This window comes from Drosophila tropicalis, unplaced genomic scaffold (genome assembly GCF_018151085.1).
Source record: "Drosophila tropicalis isolate 14030-0801.00 unplaced genomic scaffold, ASM1815108v1 contig_878, whole genome shotgun sequence".
NCBI classification, from domain to species: Eukaryota; Metazoa; Arthropoda; class Insecta; order Diptera; family Drosophilidae; genus Drosophila; species Drosophila tropicalis.
Window position 1 is genome coordinate 12,796,700 of NW_027173374.1, and position 23,889 is coordinate 12,820,588.

A 23,889-nucleotide genomic window follows, 5' to 3' on the forward strand; every position below is an offset into this window, starting at 1 on the left:
AGCGCATAAAATGTACAAATAAACAAATATGATAAACTTTAAAAGCTAAAATAAAGTGGGAGAAAAATATTTCCATTTTTTATAAATATATAGATATACAAACCTGCACATATGTACATATAAATACAGATAGTTTAACTAATAGTTTTTTTTCCAAACGTTTTTCTGTTTTCCCAAATGATTGGCACCATAAGCAGTTAGCAATTGACATATTTGGTTGCAAAGATTTGATTATTATCGCAATATTTTGATACCAATTGAATTGCCAGAAGTTATGATAAGTTCTTTATTTCGGTCAGATCTCTGAATAGTTTTATTTGATATTCGAGCCAACAGTCGATTTGGCCAAATAAGCGAATAATAAACTTACCAACTCCATCAAAACTAATTGCTGAAACATTTCACATGGTGGCCCAATTGACAATTAATTATTTCAGTTTAGTTTTGTCAAACAAATCTCAATGAATGAAATCTGATGAAATCTCTTTTATGATTCGCCAATTGATAATTAAATATTTCCATATTTATTATCTCTTTAACAGCAATTTTGATTATTTCAAATTGAAATGAATGAAAGCGCATTCCTCTTTATTTCGATTTAGACAAATATAAAGTTTCAGTCATTCGCATTCCCAGTAATTTAATTTTGCAATTCCATATTCAATTGCCAATTGATTGAATCAAACACAGAAATATGGCAAAGAGTTATTATATTCACATCATCATCTATGTATGTATTTACTTTTATTTTCAATGGGTTTGATTTATAAGTTGAATGTTTCAGTATCTGTTTTACTATTTTATTTTTCCTTATGTTTTTCTGTTGGCAATAATCTAATTATTGATTTCGTTCACAACTTTAAATATAGAGACGATGTTTTCTGCATTTATCTATGTATGTACGTATGTATATCTAACTGTAAAATATAATTAAGTTCCAAAGAAATTTACAACACATACCCAAACTTAATTAGAGAGAAGGAAAAATTTAGATCACCAGTTATATACAATTTTGCCTGCCCCAGCCAGCCGTTCCGACTTGTTTAATTAATCTCTAACCTAAGTGATGTAACTGCAAACGAAGCTTAGAAATAATTGAAGTCCGTCGTCCCGATGACGTCCTGGACGGACGCCTTTCCCATCCCAGGGGTCAATTCAATAAGCGAGTCACGCGGAGTCACAAGTCACGTCTTGGCCAATGGCAATCCTTCTTGGCCCATTCCCAGGAGCTCTGGCATCAGCCTGAGGGTCAGCAATAGCACTAACAGCAGTTGGGACGTGCTCCTAAGATGCCGACACAACGAAGCCCTGGACATGATAGCCGATGCGGAATATTCACCTGTTGTCGAAATGACCGTAAAAACAAATGCCATTAATGATTATCTATGTATCTATGTAGTTGGCCGAATCATTCAACTTCAGTTGACAAAATAATTCACACGCATTCACAGTTCGGGAATAAACATTGACACAGGCATAAAAACAAAAGCTAGAGAGCCTTATAGGCCAACTCACCGCTGAGGACGTGCAGGTCAACCGAGACAGAGATACTGTTTGATGGCTGGCACGTATAATTGCCGGAGTCCTCTTTACGCACGAGCGGTATGATTAATGAACCGATCTGTAATTAATGTTGATATTTACTCAACTAATCCAGTCCTCTCCTTCCTATCATTAACTCACCGTATTTTGATTATCGCCCACAGTGCCAAATATATTTCGATCGATTTGTGTGTACCAACCAGTTCGTTCATCACTTTCGCTGATTTTCTTTTGGCCACGAAACCATATGATATATTTAGGCGGATCTAGAGTGCCTCTTACAATGCAGTGCAAGGCCACTTTGCTGCCGGCCTTGACGAAGCGACTTCGGTCGCCAATAAGCTCAGTCTTAGGGGCTGTTGGAAGAGAACTCAATGAGTTGCTGAGTTTACTAGATGCAAATGAATATGTACTCACTGACTATTTCCAAATGAACTTTGGCACTCAGTTTGGGCTCTGTGGCCATTTGGCATTCATACCAGCCCTCATCTTGAGGCTGCACATACTTGATTTGCAGTGACCAGGTATAATCGTGATCCTCTTGGAATATAGATTGGAATCTCTCATCTGCTATAAAAGTGGATTCATCCACACTTATGATGTGATTATCCCGCATGCGAACCCATGAGACGGGCTTATCCGAGAGCCGATGTATCTAAAGGATTGAAATTATAATTACTTTTAGTATAAACAGATAAAAATTGACTTAAATTAAAAATATTCCACTAATATGTACGACTTAAAGTTAGTTGGAGAAGGCACTCAACTGAATTAGTTCCTTTCGCATTCAAGCAATTTTCGAATGGTTCGCTTTATGATTTACTTTAAATATGCCAACGCTAAGCTTAGTTAAAGAGTGAAAAAAAACCTGGTAAGAAGACTCACAAACACACACGCACACACACAGCCGCAAATACTTGGCCAAGTAACCGACATTTCAGTAGATTCTTTCTTAGAATTTCTTTTTAATTTCAGCAGACCAGAGATAAAACTACCATTTACATATTCTATGTATACAAACACACCCACACACTCATAGACTGGGACAGAGACATTTGCATACATACATTCATACAACAGACATCACATTTGCATGCATTTCTTTAGGTGTTGTTGTTGTTGTTTTGTATCTTGTAGATAGAATAGCCAAGCTCTATAAAATATAAATTGTATGAATGTAACCGGCAAATACCGGAGGCTGAGACTCAGCCTCAACTAGCTGGTCGGTTCTATATCCATATCCAACTCGTCCCTTTCCTCATCCCCCTTATTTTCTGTGACTGTTTACGTCATAAAAATAAGCGTAAACAAAATGAATTGTTGATATGCAAATGAAATTATGCTGATCTGTGCTGAAAGTTTTCTGGAGCCTCTACCAAACATAATGTATAAAAAAATAAAGGAAAAAGGTAACCATAAGCAACGGATTTTTTTCGTTTTTTCTTTGGTCCAATCTGCAGATGAAAGCCCAAGGCAACTAAGAGACTGAGAGTACAGGAAGTTGGATGGGGGACCGAGGGTGGAAACTTGGCATTTTCATTACCATTTTGTTTCTGGCTCAGTAGACAGGCTTTGGCTGGGATCAGATTTGCTGTATATTAATATGGTAACCCACAACTGAAAGGATGTTAAACAAATAAAACAATTTGTTTTGAAACGATTTCTATTTTTAAAGGCATATCTTCAATTTCTAAAATTAAAAAGCTTTTCCTTTTCAAGGTCGTCTTGATTCATAGATGAATAGTTAATAACTATTTCTTACAATTTCTCATCATAAGCCAATAAAAAGGACGATGCCACTTTCTATCTTTGCTTTGATAATATTAAATTCGTCAAACCCACTTTTAAATTAAATCATCTTGGCAACAGCTAAAGCCAAAGCTAGTCATGGATTTCGTTTGGATGACCAATCTTACAGACACAATTATAGATGGCACCTATGAATATTGCATGCGACCAATTAAAATTAAGCCGATTGGATTTAAAGGCTGTGATGCAGTGCTTACATCACTTGTCAAAAGCGAAGCTGAGGATTTATCGGTAGAGTACGCAGGAGTTGAAAAAGGGATCTCATGACGCAATGCGGTGGGCTGGGATTTTGGGGAACGAGTCAAGAGTCGTTACGAGCAGGTGTCATGTGTGAGGTGGGGCTGGACCTTGGATTATAACTCTCTCACTCACCTGACATGGCATATAAGCGTGATTTCCCATCTGAGCGGTAAGGTTTAGCACGGGCATTGTCAGATTTCTCCGCTGGCCATTCCGTGAGACCAAGTACGAATGTTGCTCATTAAACATTTTCCGGCGCAGCTCCGCCGGTGACATTGTCGTGGTGTAGGCTACAACCGAGGATGTTTCTGCAGCTGCTGCAGCAGCGGCAGCGGCAGCGGCAGCGGCTGCAGCTTCTGCCTCGGCGGCAGCTCGGGCGCGGTAAGCTGGCAAATCCGCTGCCGCAAAAACGGGAAACGGTGGCAAAAATGTGGGTATGGAGAAGCCCTTGGTCAATGAATCAGCACCATCAACCGGATGAGGTAGCACAGCCAACTCACTCTCTCCATCCGTGGCATCCATCGACCCCTCCTTCATTTCCTGCGGTGGCAACTGCGTTGTGTGTGTCGTCTCCTCGTGCGTGGCTGATGTTGCTGCTGCGGTTGTAGCCATTTCAATGGAGTTGTGGGCATCCGTTTCCGTGGGATAAATTGTTGATATGAGCATCGCTACTTCTCCATCTTCTTCTTCTCCTCCTTCCATTTCGCCTGTTTCACCGTTTGTTTGTTTTTCTGTGGTTGCTGTAGTTAGCCCAATTTGCGCAGACTTAGTTCGCGTCCTTCTCATCAGTGTGAGTATTCTTGTTGCTGCTGTTGTTGTTCCTGATGACATGCCCTGGGCTAGGGGCAAACTCTCTGGTCCCGCACCCAAGCCTGAACTTGAGCCTATTCCTGTTCCTGTCACTGTCGCTGCCTCTGTTGTTGCTGTCGCCAAGTTGCTGGCTGTCGTAATTAGATCGTTTTGTGTTGTCATTGGCCTATCTGGTAAAATGGATCTGCTGGCTGTTGTAAGCTCTGCGTTGTTTGTGCCAGCTGAAGAGGTGGAGCTGATTGTGCTGCTGCTGCTGCAGGTGACAAGTCCTGTGTGTTGTATGATAAGTTAAGTAAACATATAATACAAAAAAAAGGACAAAAAAGTACTTGATGTAGTTTTAGCTTATGAAATGAAAACATTTTTTAAAAAAATATTACATATTATATGAAAATAAATGGGGGAAGCTTTAAATTTACTTTAATGCTTATTTAAAATTTGTATTTTTGGTAAAACATTTTAAGAAATAATCGTTTATCATTGGCAACAATAAAATTCATTAAGATTTACTTGATTGCCTTCTATGATGGTCATTTGGCTGAACCCTTGAGCTTATTATTGCTTTTAGGGGTTAACTCAAACATTGATAATGATAAAATATAATTGATTTTAATTTCATTGGCTGATTACAAACAGTTAATAAAGTATCCCATGTAATCCCTTTGACGTCCTAAATAAATACAGAGAGATTATTAAAATTTTTTTTTGTTTGGATTCAAAGTAACATTGAAATTGTCTACCTTTTAGAATGTGTGTGTCGAAAATTTCCATCAACATGTATATGTATGTTGATTCTGCTCCCTTACCTTTTCCGGCTCCCCCCTTTGTGCATTTATATATTTTTGTTTCAGTTAATTTTCAATTACGCTTTTATGCTAATTAAAATCATAAAAATTTGCCGCTTAATGTCACTGCTGTTGGTCTGAAGGGAGAAACACAAAAAAAAAAAAAGTTTTTTCCTCTTCTTTTGCCTTTTCCTTTGGCAGGCAACGAGTTTTCATTTCCATGCAAAAGTTGTTATTTCAGAGTGTTTGCCTTAAAGGCAAAAATGTTGCTTTGACTTGTTATATTAAGCAAAGACTTGAGCTGTATTTAATTGTGTTTAATTGCAGCAAAGAAGTGAACAAAAATTGTGCAGTAAATTTATGTAGAATGTGTGTAAGCAAATTGGCTTATGATCTAATGTTTTTGCAACAATCAACTTGATATTTTATTGTTTACTTAAATAAATAAAATGAAAATATTTCAAATTATTCGTACAAACTTTTCTAGCAAATCGCTTGAGGCAAAACTACAAAAAAAAGAATAGAAATTGATATATTTTCCTTTTTCATCATTTTCGTTTTGCCAATGATTAGCTGAGCACACAAACACACAGACATTTCCGGAAAAGTTTCTGCCACAACACTTAAAAAGAACATGTAGCATGCCTCAAGCTGAGGCACACACACACACAAGCACACACAGACAGACACACGCCCACAGAAATGATGGGGGCGTGAACTGGAGAGTCAGCCAAGTGAAAAAAGTTTTAGCCAAAGCCGCAGCAAATTGATGACGGCAAGACGACAATGTCAAAAATGTTAGTTGAACAAGTTGCACTGATTTCCCTCGTACATATAAGTGGAAAGTCTCTTCAGACATTTTCACATTTTTTCCCTGATACGTCAACGAAATGAGTTTATTTTGTGGCAAGAACAAGAACAGGATTATGATGTTTTCAAACTAAAGTCAATATTAAAGTGGCATCATTTCCCTCTAGTTTACAGCAAATAAAATAGTTCCATTTGAAATGTCATTGGCATTTTCAATGAATAATAAACAGGATTCTTGTTTATTGACCTCAAAACTTTGCGATAACTTCAAAATTTATTCAAAAGTCGATGACTCTTGACCTTTGAATATTCAAATTTGAATACTATCTGAATGTGTCGGCAATTAAAACTTTGAAAACTTATTGCAAAACGTTTTGAAAGATGAAAAGATTAACCGTTTATACCGATTAAATTGATATTTTTCATCTATTAACTTAATGCTTTCTATTTGAGCTAATATATTCTTGGGGGTGCGAGAAATCTTCTAGCTAAGTCGAATCTAGTTTAGCTAAAGTTTAATTGGTTTTAATTTTCTGGTGAATTGGTGTACACGATATTAGAAGGAGGCAACACTTAAAATGTTAAAATGGCTTATTAAGATTGCCCAAAGGAGCCTCATTAACTAAGTTATCCGCAAGCCACAAGCCACCGCACTGGGCAAGGAGAAGCTGGAATGGACTGTCAACATAGCATAGCCTCACATATACACACACACGCACAAGAACTAACTATCAACTGCAGAGCCTTGAGCAATCTGAATCTCCTTGCGCGTGTTTTATGTGTACTCCAGGCGGCCATAATCCCCAAGTAGTCCCCAATGAAAAGTTTTTGCTTTTATGTTTGTGTTTGTATTTCTATCTCTCTCCTTCTCCCTCTTTCTTTCTGACTCCTTCTCTCGTGTGTGTGTGGTATGTATGTATATCCCGGACTCGACTTTTGCATGTTGCGGCCCGTAAACATCAGCTTCAGATTCAAATGGCCACGAGTCAAGTGGCCCCTCCTGCTCCTCTCTCTTAGCATCTAACCCAGACTCCTCATGTTGTTGGATTTTTAATTATGACCGCCGTCGTCGCCATTTTCTGTGTCCTTACTGCCAAGAGTCAGGATTTTTTATTGGATATGTAATTACTTTTTCTGTTTTTTTTCGTTTTTTTTGGTTTTATTTTGCTTTTTGTGGCCCTCGGCGGCGCAAAAATTACAGACGCATATTTTTTATAATTACATGCGACCACAAAGATATGTATGTACTTAGGTACGTAGAAAAAGTTGTTATGCCTCATTTTTGGTAAAAGTTTTGATGCCTCGCATCTTGATACTTCTCCGCTAATGATGTAGAGGCGCAAAGAGCTAGGCTCGACTAGAAGATGATGTGAAGATTATGTGTTTGACCTTTACCGTGTCAGGAGGCAATGAAGTACATCGTCATCGTCATCATCATCATTATCCTGATTATCAGCAAGAGAGAAAAAGAGGGAGAGAGAGCGATGGTCGTCTCCAATGTTAAGTACTAAAAGCTTCTTTAATTAACACATGTAAAAATGTGAAACTGTTAAGAGACTAAAATTTTAGTCGACCAAAAGGTCAGATGATCATATTTGCTTTGCACAGAGAAGAAAATAAATATGTTATATGGCAAACAGGTGGCCCATATTTTTTAGACTCTAGCGAAGTTAAAAAAGTGTAAAGTTACAAGTAATAAAAAAGATATACAAAAATATAAAGATAGAGCAGTGCGTTTAAAATCTAAAGAGGGAGAGAGTGGAGTTCGGCAAGCAGTAAACGATTGAAAAAGAATGACAAAGTTAAAGGAAAAGAGGAATCAGCACGATGAGATGATAGATAAGTGAGAGCGATTCTTATACAAAGCTGCGCTTAAGTAGAAGAGCCAGGGAGAGCTAGCAATAGTATGAGCGAGTGAGCGGGAAAGAGGAAGCAGAACGATGAGAGCATAGATAAGTGAGAGCGATTCTTATACAAAGCTGCGCTTAAGTAGAAGAGGCAGAGAGAGCTAGCAATAGTATAAGTGAGTGAGCGCCTAAGTAGATGAGACTGTGAGTGCTAGAAAGAGAGGGAGAGTTCATGGGGAGTGCATTGCTTGCACTTTCTCCCGTTTTCGCTTGCGCTGCGCCTAAAAAAGAAGCGACAACTGTGGGGGCGAGCGTCAGTTTGTGTGAGTGAATTGTGCCGTTCGGTTGTCGTTGTCGCGAATTTCAGTGGCGTGATGCGAATTCATCTGATGTTGTCTGATCTTAGTGGGTAAGTTAGCAAACATTAACAACATAAAAACATAAGCTTTTAGAATTATTTTAAAATAAATATTTCTTCTGGATTTTATAAAGAAAGCTACTGCCATTAAATAAAATAATGTGAAAAGTTCTTCTATTTTTTTCTAGAAGAACTTCTAAATCGACCATTGATCAGGTGTTGCATTTATGTATGTATATTCATTGATTCGATTGGCGGATTCTCTATCTACAGAGAATGAGAAAATTCTGAGTAAGTACATGAAGACAATTAAAAAATTTGTAAGTTTCTTCTTTTTTTTGTGCAATATTTTGCGGCATTTAACAACACAAACATATATCACAGTTTATATTACTGTAATTGGAAATCCCTTTTGAAAGGGGTTCCGCAATATTTCTATTGGAAATTTTAGTATTTTTTTTTTTCAAGATTTTGAAATCTGGTCACACCAACTGTGACATTTCACAAGGAAGTAAAAATCATGAAATACTTTTACTGGCAATATATTTAAAATGATTTCCGAATGATTTTCTTGGGATTTGCTATGTTTTTACTGACGTCACTGATGACATTGAAACTGCTGATGATCAAGTCAGGCAAATAGGGAAAGAAGCTACCTACACATTTGTAATTTATAGTTTTAGTCTGAAAAGCAATTTGGATATAAAATCTACATACATACAGCAGCACACTAACACATTCGCATAAATAAATAGATTTTACCAATAGACAGTTCCCGCTGAATCGGACCAATTTGAGTAATTTTAGCCTAATTTGTAGACATTACTATTCAGTTCTCGTTTCACAAACAAGAGGAGACAGCTTGCCTTTGAGCAGTTTAGTTCATCCTAGCTTAAAATATATGTATAAAGATAACCCTCCTACTGGTGGGTGCCGTGCTGCTATTGCTGTGTAGGCGTTTTACAGACTCCGACCGACACCGACATCAACTTGATGGCCATGTTTCTGGTAGGTTGGGGGCCACTTACCATGCCAACGGGCGAGAGCAATTCAACTGAAACTTTTGCCGCAAAGCTAAAACAATTTAGGTGTTATTGCACGTTTCGTTTACATATCCTTTCTGGACAGGACACGGCCAGCAGGGGGCGCAGGAGCGCAAGGCTTGTGTTTTTGTTATTTTGCTATTGCTTTTAGCTTGTTTTGCTCGGTTTTTGTCATCAAGTGTAATAAATGGTAAGATCACACTTCATGTCCGAAAGCTATCAACGCGAAGGCCCACAACCAGAACGTAAGAATCCAAGGAAATTAATCGGCTTATGTACACTCACACACACACACACCGACGACATACGCAAAAGAAAATCCAAATAGTTTTTCATTCTGTTTCTGTTTGCAAATTACAAATGTGCTCAATGTACCACAAAAATGACCAGAGGCAACCAGAAAAAAAAAAGAAATTGTTTTTCTTTCGTTCGTTTCATTTTTTTTTCGTTCGAGTGAAATCAAACCAATTTCTGTATAATCGATTTTAATTGAAACACACAAGTCCTTCGCTGCCTCCCACTGTTCCTGCTGATCCTACTGCTCTTAGTGCTTCTGGTTTTGCTGTTAAGCCCCATCGGACTTACTTTCCTTTGTGAATAGAAGAGAGATTGTAATCTTGGCAGTCCCGTACAGAAAAACTGCAATCAGAGTATATTTCTTTTTGGGGTTAAAGTTTACTATTTCATCGGTTTGAGCAAGCCTTTTTCAATTTGCATTTTTACACAAAAATTTCACCTTTTTTGCTTTTTTGCAAAGCTCTTATCATTACACCCGAATCACACGCATTCGTTCTTTCGGCCCATTCGTCCAAAAATCATTTCGTTGGGAAAATTTATGCGGTTTTCAGTCTTTTTTCTTTTTGGGGGGGCAGCTTTATGTGTGCAAGGTAAAACACGTAGATTCAAGATTCAAAATGTTGCGCAAGGTAGAAGATTTCTGTACCTAAATCATGGCCTGACAAGCACGTGAAATGAAATAATTTAAAAATGCAAATTCTCCTTCTCCTCATTCCACCTTTTAGATTTTCTTATTTTCTTATCGAAACATTGAAATCTCCTTTTGGCTTAAGTCCGCCAAGGTTAGTAACCAGCTGAAGACAGCAGCACATTGAACTTGGGTTTGGGCGAAGATTGGAAAACCTTTTTTTTTTATATTCTTTCGTTTTTCTTGTTGGCACAATAAATGAGTCCTTCGTTTACCCTCCTTCCCACTCTCTCTCTCTCTCATCTGCTTGTTTTGCTTTGATTTGTGGCCGAACAATATATGAATTATAATGCTTAGGTATCTAAGCCACCTCAAAAATTTTGGTTGAAAAGTTCATAAAATTAAGGTAGGAATGGCTTGTAATTGAAGTAAATCCTGATCAGCCTATGTCAGCATCTTTGTTGTTCCATTCTATTTTGCTTTTTATTATATAAACAACTTAATGGCAACAACTTAACACTCAGAGGTGAAAACAAGAATATTTCTTTAATCGCTTTTCTGCATCATCAAAGATTTTCAAACGAATTCGGTTTCTTTTTGGCAAGAGAATCTCATCTGAATAAATATACGAATGGCATTCAATTGATGCAATTATGTCACCTCTAACCTTTTTGTGTGTGTCTCTCTCTGTGTGTGTGTGTGTGGTAACCATAAATTATTCTCTACCCGAATTATTTATGCATTGTGATGACATTTTTGTATCACAAGTGCATGAAATTCCCATAAATATTTCGGTTTTTTTTGTTGTTGAATCTGCATATTTGTATGCGAAATCGATCAATAAACAATTACCACGAACAAAAGCCACCTATTTATTTCTTCTCCTATTTTTATTTAACTGGAATCATATAAATAAATAAACAACAAGCAAATTCAAAGAGCAGCCTATAAAATCTTATAGAATTTGTATCTACATATATGCCAAGTAAATAGCAAGAGAAAAAAAAATAAGCAAGGAAAATTGTTGTCTACGCATTAAATCGACATTAGCATGATGAGGGGTGAGAGGTGCGGGGCGAGAGGCACTAGGCAGAGATAGGATTCTTGTTTGCGTGGGTGTTGGAAAATTTCTGGGAAAGGTCTGGCAAGGGAAGCTACTACGGGGGGAATTGGAAAATGTTGTGTTTAGTGAAAATTGCTCAGGCAAACAATTTTCCTGTAGTCATTGAAACTGAAACATATGTTGTGTGTCACTTTGTCTGAGAATTATATATATATTTGGCATATATACGCCAAAAACTCGCTTTAATCGTGAATAACCATCCTCTCCACACACTTTGCCGACCCCGTACCACCACTTAGACCCCCCCCCCCCACTCCTCACCCGTCTCTTTGTGTGTACTTCAATTTATTTTTATGGCAGCGTGTTCGGCAGTGTTGTTAAGTGTTGTATATGTGAAAGTGTGTCTCTGAATGTCTGTATATGCATGTGTAGGCGTCTGCCTGTGTGTGTGTGTATGAGTCAAAGTGGGTGTGCCAAAAAAGAAGTTCTCGCTTTCGGCTTCAGTTTCAGTAAATTGAAATTGGAGCAAAAAGAAAAAGCAGCCCAGTCCTTGCCTTGCGTTGCGTTGCGTATACGCACTGTTGTCTCTCTATCTGCTTGCTTCTTAATTTTTTTTTTTTTTTTTCTGATGTGGTTTTAAAAGAAAGAAAAACTCACCAAAAGGCTTGGAATTGGATAACAATACTTCAACGTTAACTATTTCAACAACAACAAAAACAAAAGCACTTTAGTTTGTTTAATTTGGAAAACAAAAATATAAAAGTTTCGAACAGAATGCTTCTGGCTGAGATCCCGTAGAGATATTCTATCCTTTTTAAAATATACTTTAGCAATTAAAATGTGAGGAATTGCGGACACAAAAGCTTTTGGTAGTTGGAAATTAGATAACTTATTATTTGCTTTTCCTAATTCGTGTTAAGTTTGTAGGAAATGAAACTTTTGGCACTTTGCTTTTTTGAAAACATTTCACTAAATTGCCAATAATATAAACGTCTATATCAATTTAAATCCCCAGCTTTAGTACCTTTATTTACTTTATTGTTCGTTAAATTTTATGTAGAACAGCTGAAAAACTCATAAATATTTAATATACGAAAAGAGACAAATATAGCAGATTTCCTTCTGATCCTTCAAAGGATGACACGCCATGCCAATTTTCTTTCTGTTCATGTCATATTGTGCTTCATTGCCGTGGAATTTCAATTGTAAACGCCAGATTCTCAATTGAATCTGGCTCTAATTTGGCCTACAGAATATTTCTGATGTCGCTTTTGCATATTTTGCATTTTTTCTTGAATTTTTATTTGTATTTTTTCATGAGTTTATTAAATACGTCTTGCACAATCTGCCTTTAGAATCTCTTGCGACTTTGGCATATAAATCAAGTGAAATAATTATGCAATATCTCGAAAAGGACATTACAATATCTGCTTTTGGTTTGCCTTTCCGCAATTGCTTTCGTTTTTATCTTGCCGCTGCCTTTTTATTGCTCCCAAAAACCAAATATTGACTCAACCCCAGGCCAAGCCAGACAAGTGACACTGAACCTTAGAGTGGACCCGCCACGGGCTATTTTCGCTGTCGCTAATGCTGCTTATGCCATAAATAAGTCGGAAAACAAAACATTTTTCATCGGACTGGGCCCTGCGCCATGGAAATATTTCATAGACTTTCAACGTTCTGGCCTGGCATTCCGATGTTCCTAGACTTCATCGTAGCAACCCCCTTGGCATTTGGTTAGTTAGTTATTTTAGGCCGCACACAAGGGAGAGCACTCTTTCTTTTTTTTCTGCTTTTTCCCTAGGTTTTCACACTTCGACAAGAGGACGGGCCAGGACAATGGGCAACAAAGACTGCACTTTGTCAGCATTGTAACAACAAAGTGAAGGACATAAGTGCCACAGACAACAAATACACACCCTTCGGGAAGCTTCCCCAGCCAACAAGTCCACACTTGTTGTGGCATCGTCTTTGATTGCCTTGAGCGACGTCATCAGCATCAGCATCAACAGCGGCATCAGCATCGGCATCTGAGAAACACCATAACCCCTGACCTGACCGTCTGAATAATTTAAGCTCTTATTTTGCCAGCCAAAACAGCAGCAAAGCGCCAGGGTCAGGAATGTGTGCTAACGTACAGGAAATTGTTGGGTCGGCATACGTGAAACTAGTTATGCGTGCACAATGGGGAAAATCATAATAGTCGGAGGAACAAATAGCTATCTCTTGATAGTTCTGATCGATTTAAATGAAATGCAGTATGCACACTCACATCAAATAGATATATCCCAAATATAGCGGGAAGATTTCAAGATTTAATAATGAATGGTCTAATTAGAATTCAATTAGATTGGAAAGATTGGAAAGAAGTTCTGGATTTAAATTAGCCAACTTCTTGTCACGTAGTTTCTTTTGTATTCCTTTGATTTACTCTTAAAGGTGAAATCCTTGAAAGGAAATACTAGTAAAAATCTAGAACCATGACCTATGTAACTATGGATACCATGTTTGTGGGTTGCTGATTCTGGTTGCTGCTTTGGTTCAGTGTACGACATAACTTTGGCTTTACGTTACAGTTTACATTATATTTTTGGTCTTGTCGTTGCCCATCCTAAACCCTCATGCTCTCAGACTCGGCCTCTGCCACTTGTCGTTGTCGTCAACAGGCAGAAGGCAAGCAACTTCAACTTTAGTGTCAGAGGTCAACCGACATGTGTGTGAGGTAAGTGTGGTGCTAGTGTCTGTGTGTGTGTGTGTGTGTGATGTATGTGTACCTCACGTAAACTTGTTGTTGCTATCTTTCCGCAAAACCCATTTATAATTTATGAAGGTAAGCCCAAACACTTTTGGACAACGCCCCAGAGCAGAGCAGGAAGAGCTTTTTGCGACTACAGCGGCCAGACAGGCGAGGCAAACACCCTGAACATGTTGACGTTGGAAATTGGCCCCGACGTGGCAAGTCAACCTAGGGACGTGTTTTGATTCGAAACTTTTTTTTCCAAAAAATTAGCAACCACAAAAAAAAGCAACACAGAAATGAAACAAAACATAAAAAAAGTGTGCACGAATTTTGAAAATATTTTTAAACAATATCCTAACTAGGCGAAACTTTGGTCCTTAATTTTCGGTCAATGTTTTAGTGCATTTTTCTATTTATGCATGTATTTTGGTACTTTTTGTTAATGTTTTGGCATAACGAGCTGCTCTAAAAGTTGCATGAAAAGGGAATTGGCTCCTGCCCGCCTACCACAGAAACACCGAATACGCCGCAAAGAGTTTGTGGAATTATGTGTTTATTAAAACATTTTTGGCAAGTTTTCAATTTCGTTAATTTTAGTTTTGCCCCACCTCTTCCCTTTTTCAGCTATGGGATTTTTCAATAGTTTGCAATTTATTGTTGCCATAACAAAGTTGGGATAAGTTTTGTTAGGGTTGTAAGAGCCTTTTAGTCTGATCATTAATAAGTTTCATACTTGTTTTAGTGACTTGTAAAATATTGTGATTTGTTGGAATATTTTTCACTTTTACATTCCGTACTGTGACTATAGCAATCGTTGATAGAACTGCCAAAGCAATTGACTCATTCGCTTCAGTAGAAAATCAAGTCGAAAGTATGGAGAATTTAATAAGACGCGAGAAGCTTGGAGAAGGAAGCTATGGGGTGGTCTATCGGGCAGTCAATCCCGACACCCGTTGCCTGGTGGCAATCAAGAAGATTCGTTTTCATCATGACAACGAGGGCATACCATCTGCGGTGATTAGAGAGATTGCCCTTCTAAAAGAACTCAAGCACCCGAATATTGTGGAACTTCAGGATGTCGTCATGATGGAGAAGGAGGTTCAGTTGATTTTCGAATATCTGTCCATGGACTTGTACAGACATTTTGAAATCGTACATTCGAAGGGAGAGAAAATGCATGCCAATTCGATACAGAGTTTTCTTTATCAAGTTACGGACGCTATTTATTTTTGTCATCGTCGTCGTATCCTGCATCGGGATCTGAAGCCGCAGAACTTGTTAATCGATAGCACATACACACGGATTAAAGTGGGCGACTTTGGCCTGAGTCGTGCTTTTGACTTGCCCGTTCGCTCCTATTCGCCGGAAGTGATCACTCTCTGGTACCGGGCCCCGGAACTACTCTTGGGCAGTCAACAATATTGCTGCCCTGTGGATATTTGGTCAATCGGCTGCATATTCTTTGAGATGTTGACGATGAAGACGTTGTTTCCCGGCGAGTCGGAAATCGATCAATTGATATGCATATTCAAAATATTGGGTACACCCAATGAGGAAAATTGGAAGGGCATCACTCAATTGCCAAACTATTCGAGCTCTTTTCCAATATATCCCATCAATAAGCTGACCATGTTCGTACGTAAGGACCTGGACAAGAATTTAAATGCTTCTGCTGTCGATTTACTTAATCGAATGTTGTGCTATCAACCATCGGAACGCATCATAGCCAAGGACATAATGAAACATTCATTTTTCCAGGGTATGCCGGTCCTGAAGCAATAAATTTCCAGCCAATGCAAAGCCTCTTCTGTATATAATTGAATTAATTTAACGCTAAACTTGGATTTCCGAGAACTAAATCAAATAAAAGCTAATTGGCCAGACTTTCGCTTGACTGCCCCACAGAAGGCAAAAATCAGGCACAGTGGGCGGAAACGTTTTTCAGGTGTGTTTCAATTTGCTTTAAGAGTTTAAGATTCTGATTTTGCTGATTCGAAATAATGCTCAGGTTTAAAGTTGACTTTCATGACAGAACATTTCAAACTTATTTAGCATTTCCGTACCACAGTACATCAACAATAAAAGTTAAAGGGCAGAAACTTATTGAGCGGAAGATATAACTGCCTAAACAAAACAATTAACAACTGGTAAAACTGTTTGAGTTTTCGGACTCTTGTATAACGACAGACGTATACCCTTACCACTTAAAATTACATTTATGTCTTGCCATATTTAGTTTTTTCAGACAATATAACAAGAAAGTAAATTTGATTTATAGCTTGTCATCAAATGTTTGAGAAATGTCAAAATATTACAACTTTTATCTAGACGAAGCAGTGTATAAATGGCAAGAAACAAAGAGTCGATTGCTTAGGTTATTCAATTAACTCGTCTGGTAGTTAATTGTGGATAAGTCAAATGGGCCCGCAAGGCAATTGCCTTCACAAGGCTCTCAAGCACATGGGGGTTAAATAATAATTTTGCAGCCAGGACAAAGTACTAACGGACATATGGAAGACATGTCCTCTTATGTCTGGGGGATCGCCAGTGTGTACGACACGAGAATGCGTTAAATTAAATCAAAAATGTATGAAAGGCGGCAAAAGCCCCGAGCTGTACTTACGCGTCCCAAAGCCGACAGTTGCCATCAGGATGATGCAGTAGATGGAGATGCCGAGATGGTGGCGCTTACGGAGGCAAAGATACGACAGCAGCAGCCAAGATGTTTTTCTCGATGTGCGTAAAAATTGGCGACTTTGTTGGCCAAGGGCGGCAGATGCTCCTTCTGCTTTTGGCTCCTCTACTGCTGATGCTGCTGCTGTCATCTTTGGAGTTGTCACCATCGTCACCGTTTTTCGTGTCGTCCTTGCCTTCCTGCTAGTATACGCCTTGCTTGTTCTGCTTTCAGTTGTGCTGCTGGTCCCAATCCCAGTCCCAGTGGCCCAGTTCCTGGCTGCAATGACACTTACAGAGCCTTTTGTATGCTCATTGCCCGCCCAACCTCCATTTGGGACTCGTTTGCGGCGGCATCGACTTTGGCTCCTTGGCTGATTGCAGTGCGACGCAGGCATCGTCGTCGTCGTCCTGGCTGGCATAAACTTTGTCGCATTCTCCACAGAGTCAGAGACGTAGTCTGAGATAAATAGGTTTATTGAATTAATACACTGGGGTATGAGTTGGCAGGATGGGCGAATCTCTTGCTCTTCAGCAATTGCACTTTGCTTTTATGTATTTTGGTATTTTATATGCCCCGACTTATACTTTGATTTTATTGCCATAAGTTTTTATTCTTGCAGTTATTGTTAATGTTTTAGCTAAAATTATTTTTATTTTCGTTTGAATTTATTGGCGCTTTCTACGGAAAACTTGTTTGAAACTCGAAAACTAAAAGCAAACTTATCTTTTTGTGTGTCCATAAAATGAGACCTTAGACCTTTTCACTGTTCCTCTTGCTGATTTCTTAAAACTCTTTATTGCCAACTCCATTATCCATGAAGTATGCCAAACATTGAAATAAATAATTATTTCGATTATAATCGAAATCTCATCTCACTTTTTCAACCAACCATATTCAATCGATCTAAACCAACGCCTAGGAATGGATTTTAAATTTAACATTTGCTTTAATAAACTAACCATGAATCTATTTGCATCTTTAATTTTTGGCAACTATATTTCCGAAATTCAAAATTCAATAAATTTCTAAAATTTACACATTTGCAAAAGTTTGAGTCTTCTATTCATGAGATTGCAGGACCAAGTACATGCAATATGCTCAATGAATAATGGCCCCGCTAAGGAAAGTTCTTAAAACTTAAACCATTTATTTAATTCTTTATAGTGTTGAACAAGTTTTTGGTGACTTACTTTTATAATGGCTTTTATTAGGGTGTTAACTATTTGAAAAGTTTATGTTCCAACTTGAATATTATGACCATATGGCAAGTCCCATTGAAGAAGATGATTAAATTTACAACATTTTATTTTTTGTTATTTTATTTTTGTGTTGTTTGCTCTTCTATTTTTTTGTATTTAACACGTGCAGAAAGAAAATTTACACTTCAGTTGCATTTATATAGTATCATGGCCTTAATCCCTTACTTGAGAATATTTTTTAGAACAAATAATTTCACAGTGCTCTGTTGTTGTTGTTGTTGTTGTATTTGTTGGTTTACTTTACACAATAATCCCTTTTTTATGGCGGCCGTTTCCGCTTACTTGAATATCCTCTTCATTGGTGGGTTTCTCTTTGCTGCTTTCTTGTTCTGGGCTCTCGTTCTTTGCGAAAACAAACAAACTTCAAAAGTAATTTTTAGGCAAAAGACACTCAACTCGACTACAAGTGACTCAGCACAAAAACAAAGGACACTCAAGTGGATTCACTGTACTTTTTTGTTGTGGCTTTTTCTGCTCTGCAATTTGAATATATATTCCGTATTCTTGCCCAACAAAGTGGCAAATTGTCGACTGTCGGCGAGTTTTTATTGTTTTCTAATACGCGGTTCACTTCCAAGTCACGTCCGCGCGCAAAGGATGCAAATTATCAACTAAATTGCTTGCAACTTGCCAGTCAAGGAAGCTGCCCCCTGGTTTAACATTTCGTTTGACTCCTGTTCGCCTCTGTCGGCGTTTGTTTTTCAAAATGTTCCTGCTGTTACTCCTGCCTGAATGTCCTGTTGCCATTTCATTCCTGTTAACATTCCGTTCCGGCGGGGTATGTAGCCTTACCACTCCTGATTCTCCCCTGTCTCACTACCGTTTCGGCTTATGCCGGCTGTTTGTCTGCGCCTGCGCACTCGATTGGACTCAACATTTTAACCAATATACTAAGTAAGGCTAACAGAGGATTTTGTAATTTATTTGTTTATTGCTTGTTGGCTATTTGTAGATGGCTAACAAAAACATGTGTATTTTAAAAATACTCAGTGGCTGCCAAATTAATGGGCATTCTACTCTTGGCTAGAAAAGCAAAGCAGGTAAAAGTTAAAATGAAGAACAGAGCATCGAATTGAGTTAAATTTTATATATGGTTAAGAGAAACATATATTTCATACAGTGATCCAGCAATCATGAATGGGACACTTCAGACATAATAAATAATGATGACCACTTTCTATTCTCCTTTTTCGGACTTGAAATCGAAGTTATTAAGGATTGTTCCTTTTATCTATTCAACTTCTGCTTTTTGTTATATTTATGTAAATGGCTTCACACCTTGCTGAAGCATTTCCTGAAATATTTCACGGACATCTTACTATATCGAAATAGATGAAAAGTAATTGAGGACATAAATCAGACTGCTGACCACTTTGGCATTTCAGAGTCAGTAAATTAAGTTAGCATTGCTCTAGAAAATGGCATGTCCTTAGCTATTCTCAGCTTTAATTTACAGCTTTCTTTCTCTCACAAAGGAAACCGCAGCTTCTTGTGTCTGCCTGCCAGCGTGTATGTGTGTGTGTGTGACAATAAAACTACGTAACACCATTATATGTTTGTATGTATGTATCTGTGACCCAATATGCGTGGCGTGATAAACGGGCCTAAGGACTAAGGGCTAATCTTATGTGCGGATATGTGTCTGTGTGCATGGATTTTGTCAAAAGAGCAAGTAACAAATAAATATTATTGAACTTTTAAGTCCCTAGAGATGAACGAGGGTGACTAGAAGGGGGTGTATATCTTTGTAAGTAGGCGATGGGATGCAATTTGGAATGGGGCCGGGCTAGGGCCGCGGAATGTGGCATTCTCACAAAGTGCCAACATAAATTCTTGCACAGTTCAATTTATTGTGTATTGACACAGCTTACAAAGAAACAAATAAAAATGTTTACAAAGTGCGGGTTGCCAAAGGCCAGAGGTGCTGAAAGGGGCGCCCCGGAATGGATGTGAGTGGCGGTGTTTTTTGTGTGTGGGGATACTCCCCTCAAGCTTCAGGAATTCCAAACGGCTCTCTGCTTAAGCTCCTGCAATACTCACAGCAGGCATCCATCGAAAGAGCCATTGTTATTACCTCTTTGTTGTGTTTACACGCCATTTGTGCGGTATTTCACTCAATTCCATGTGGCAGCACCCCCCCGTCAACTCAGATTCCTTTCAACTTCAACTCCGTCTCCTCGGCATAATGGTGAGCGAGCTGTAAAAAAATATATTTAAAATGCAAATGCCTGGCAAGGCCCAAAAATGTTCAACTTTTGGCTCACAAAAATAATCAAAATATACTTTATGTCACATTTGGACCCAGTCCACAGTTTTAGCTTCCATTGAACTAAGAACTGCAAAACTGAGAATTGCCAACTGGCAGCTGAAAGCTATTAAAGCAGCTCATGAATCGAGAAGTCAACAGAAACAACGAGCAAACATCAAACCGCTTATTAGCCACTCTGCCATCGATTAATTCATAATGTTCATAACAAAATTAAACCTGAAAAGGCATAAGCCAGATGGAAAGTTAGCAAATCGATTGAGTGAATCGATGTACAATCAATTTTTTAAGAGTATTCGAATAAAACAAATGTTGCCAGTATAAAACCCGGAAACAAGGGTAAGAGAACACTTGCAGCTGTTAATTTTAGCATTTAAAATAAAAAGTAAAAGGCCACAAATTTTAAATGTAAAGTATCGAAACCCAAATGAAAACAAATAAAGTGTCATCTCGTCATCATCATGACGAAGAGAATAATAGATATATGTACTTATTTCCTACATGTATGTATGTATATAGAGGAAACATACTTTAGTCGCCATGTCAATATATTCAATTTTGTGCAATATGATTGCTTTTCACAATTTTACTTCAGATTTTTTCTCGTCAAATCCTTGTAGTTTGGCAGAGAGCCGCTTTCATATCCTTCCTCTTGACATGCGGATATATTTTGTTGTAAATATGCATACATAAAAGAAGATTGTTCACAATGCGTTTTATTTGACAGATTGACGGAAGTGGGGTTGAAGGAGAGGTGGAGCCACCAGAGAGACGCACGAACGAAAATCAATATAATTTATTAAACATTTTTCATGTCTAACAGACATAACTGGCTGCAAAGAATTCAAATAAAAATTATTGATTCGAGACTAAAACCGCAAAGCAGTTCAAACAAATCAATACTAAATATTAAAATCATGAATTTGACTAGGCCCAATAGAAACTCTTTGACTGGTATTCAATCAGAAGACAAAATTAGTCTATAAGTGGTTACTTTGCAAACTCTTGCTGCAAGATAAGTCATCAGACCTCTGATAATGAAATGAAAGTTCATTTTACAATTTTATAATTAAATTCAGTGGTAAAAATCTTTGCATTACGAATTTCTTAAAATAATTAAAAAACGGGAAATTAAACAATTTAATAAAGCAAAGAAAAGGTGCCATAGCCGACAGCGAATATCGTTTTTGTGTTTCTTCTTTCATCATTTTATATTTTCGCCAGGTAAATATTTTTAAGGGCCTGCATTTTAACTCTTTTATGTATGGTTTATTATTCGTAGTAAGTGCATATGTATATGTATATGTACATAAAAATTCAAGTGCAGTGAACGATAAAAATGACTGGAAATCAATTCTGAAATTGCCACTCCGGGGGGCAACGGTTGTACAATTATTACCATTATTATATGGTAAATTGTTTAAATGTCGGCGTTTCGAGTGCAGCATCTGAACTGAATTGAGGGTACGGATATCAACTGCACTCTCAATTATTCATTCAATGCCTGGATACATTTTTAAGTTCTTTCTGCTTCTGCTGCTCCTCCACAGGCTTGCAAACTTCCGAGTGTGCCGTCTCCCGGCCGTGTGTTTGCAGGTATATTGAATAAATAATTAAGTGGCAGATAAACGTGAGCATAATGAGTAATTAAGCCGGTAAGTAGGCAAGCACTCGAGTGTCTCAAACGACAGAAAATGGCAGAAAATTTATGGCAACTGAATGGCGAGCGCGAATGAATGGTTGGAGTAAAACGAATGAATGAATTTTCAACAAAATCAAAAGGAAAATATACATTCAAGCATCATTTGGTCTAGAGTTTTTGCTAAACGTTGCTTTTATCCTACCAACCACAAGTGAAGTGAGTTTCCCTTTTCTTTTACTTTCACATATTTTTTGTTTTCTAAAAGGAAATGTGGCCAAGTGCCGAGCAGTTAACCCACCATACATATACATAGATATATATATGAATGTATGCTAGATACTCGGTCATTATGTGCTCCTTAAGCTTTCTATTTTAAAATAACATTTCTGTGTAGAGCAAATTGAGTATTAGGAATTTTTACAAAACGGAAGTGGTTTTCTTTTACACACACAACCTCAAATCACCCCCACACACACACACACACACATGTATACACAAGCATATTGCCTGACAGGAAACAGGAAGCACTGACTTCATTCAGCATGCAGGAGTAGAATACACTAATGATCATTATGAACAAGATGGCGATGATGATGATGAGAATAATGGCCATGGTGTCCAGGTAAATTGATTGAAAGGCTTCCAAGTATTTACAATTGCTGTTGCCAAATGAAATTGTATATTTTTTTGTATTGATCTAGGTATCAAAAGGGCAAACCAAAAATAAAATAAAGATTATAAATACAAATAAAATAAAAAAAGCGGAGACAAAAGCTAAGAACAAACAAATTTTACTAGGAATTTGTTATACCAATAAGTCAAAAGGATTGGAAATTTAAACCCTTTTCAGAAATATTCTTGACACTCCACAACAAGAGTTTGTCTATGCAGACATTCACGTTTAAGTCAAGAGTTTTCTTAAATTAGTCAGTATGCTGTAAACTGGAAATCTTTTCATATTTAAAGCTGATATTCCACCTAAAACTATGAAATAAATATCATAGCACTGCAACTTGGTCGGATAGTGTGGGAATTTTCCTGTGAAACAAGAGAAAAAGTAAATGCATCAATATAATTTTATGGCCACAAATAATGTTGCTAGAATACACAAGAGAGCAATTTATGGAATATATATATATATAAATTTATGGCATCTAGCAGGGGTTAATAAAAAAAGTTCGATAAATAACTAACAATAAGTCTATCAAGTTGTCTATGTCTACAAACAGACATAAATACAAATACAAATACATATGTATGTACATATATTTCGAGCAATCATCAATTAGCTAATTTTATTTTTGAAAACTTTTCTATAACTTGGACGATTAAATTGCTCGAACCTTTCTTCATTGCTTCGGGCATGTGTATATATAAAAATCATCAGCTTAATGGACTGATGGAATGAACGAAAAGAAAGTTCAAATATACCTAAACTATTACGTCACGGTCACATCCTTTTTTGTACGCCCGACCGTCTGGCTGGGATGCCTGTTCGCCTGGCTGGATATTCGACTGCCTGTGGCTCACTCATTGCTCACTTTAAATCTCGACATTTTGACTCACAAATTAAAATAAATGGCATCAAATTTTTTTTTCGTTTCTTCTACATCACTTTCTCTCGGTCTGTCTTATCGTTGTCTCTCGCTTTTCTTGTGCCGCAGCAGAATAAGGAAGTGGAGTGGTTATCCTGGGCGACATTAAGTAGACTATTTACTTTCAACGACTTGACATTTCATTGCAGCATGTTCAACTTTTTACAACAGAAAGAAGTCAAGTATTCGCCTTAAAACCCGAAAAGAACCGAGACAAAAAAAAGAAAGGAAAGCAAAAAGGACGAGTCTGAACTGGCTAAGTAATTTGGTTGTAACTGATTTAATTATAAACTTTGAGGCCAGTCAGGTTGGCTAGTCGTGTGTTAAATTTGACCAAAAAATAAGAAAGAGAACTCATCAAAATGCATAATCTTAATGTCAACTAATGAGGCGTGAACAAGTCAGAACAGTGGAGAAAGAATTCTGTAAAACTTTGTAATGAATTAGTCCAGTAATTTGTTACGAAAAGGCAAAGGAA

The 23,889-nt window shown here is 37.6% G+C and overlaps 2 protein-coding genes and 1 long non-coding RNA gene across 3 annotated transcripts in view; 2 read left to right on the forward strand and 1 right to left on the reverse strand.

The window, feature by feature from the left end:
• Window positions 1-705: 705 nt before the first annotated feature.
• dpr17 (defective proboscis extension response 17) lies at window positions 706-18,489 on the reverse strand. The gene is given in 8 exon segments (XM_068300006.1): window positions 706-1,339; window positions 1,516-1,621; window positions 1,684-1,898; window positions 1,960-2,197; window positions 3,724-4,670; window positions 16,596-16,971; window positions 16,973-17,105; window positions 17,840-18,489. Coding segments are annotated over 7 exon segments (2,067 nt in total). The 5' UTR covers window positions 17,003-17,105; window positions 17,840-18,489; the 3' UTR covers window positions 706-1,184.
• The window catches only part of LOC137584561 (uncharacterized), a 49,389-nt gene continuing 33,670 nt past the window's right edge, over window positions 8,171-23,889 (forward strand). Inside the window, exons 1-2 of the long non-coding RNA XR_011033487.1 lie at window positions 8,171-8,252; window positions 8,390-8,492. This is a non-coding gene — a long non-coding RNA (uncharacterized lncRNA). The remainder of the gene's footprint in view (window positions 8,253-8,389; window positions 8,493-23,889) is intronic.
• On the forward strand, window positions 14,833-15,800 carry LOC137584560 (cyclin-dependent kinase 1-like). The gene has a single exon (XM_068300007.1). It carries the CDS (start codon window positions 14,846-14,848, stop codon window positions 15,752-15,754), a length of 909 nt encoding a protein of 302 aa, XP_068156108.1. The 5' UTR covers window positions 14,833-14,845; the 3' UTR covers window positions 15,755-15,800.

Bases quoted from the DNA above. Each gene is read 5' to 3' on its own strand.
- LOC137584560 (XM_068300007.1), top strand. From the start codon at position 14,846: ATGGAGAATTTAATAAGACGCGAGAAGCTTGGAGAAGGAAGCTATGGG.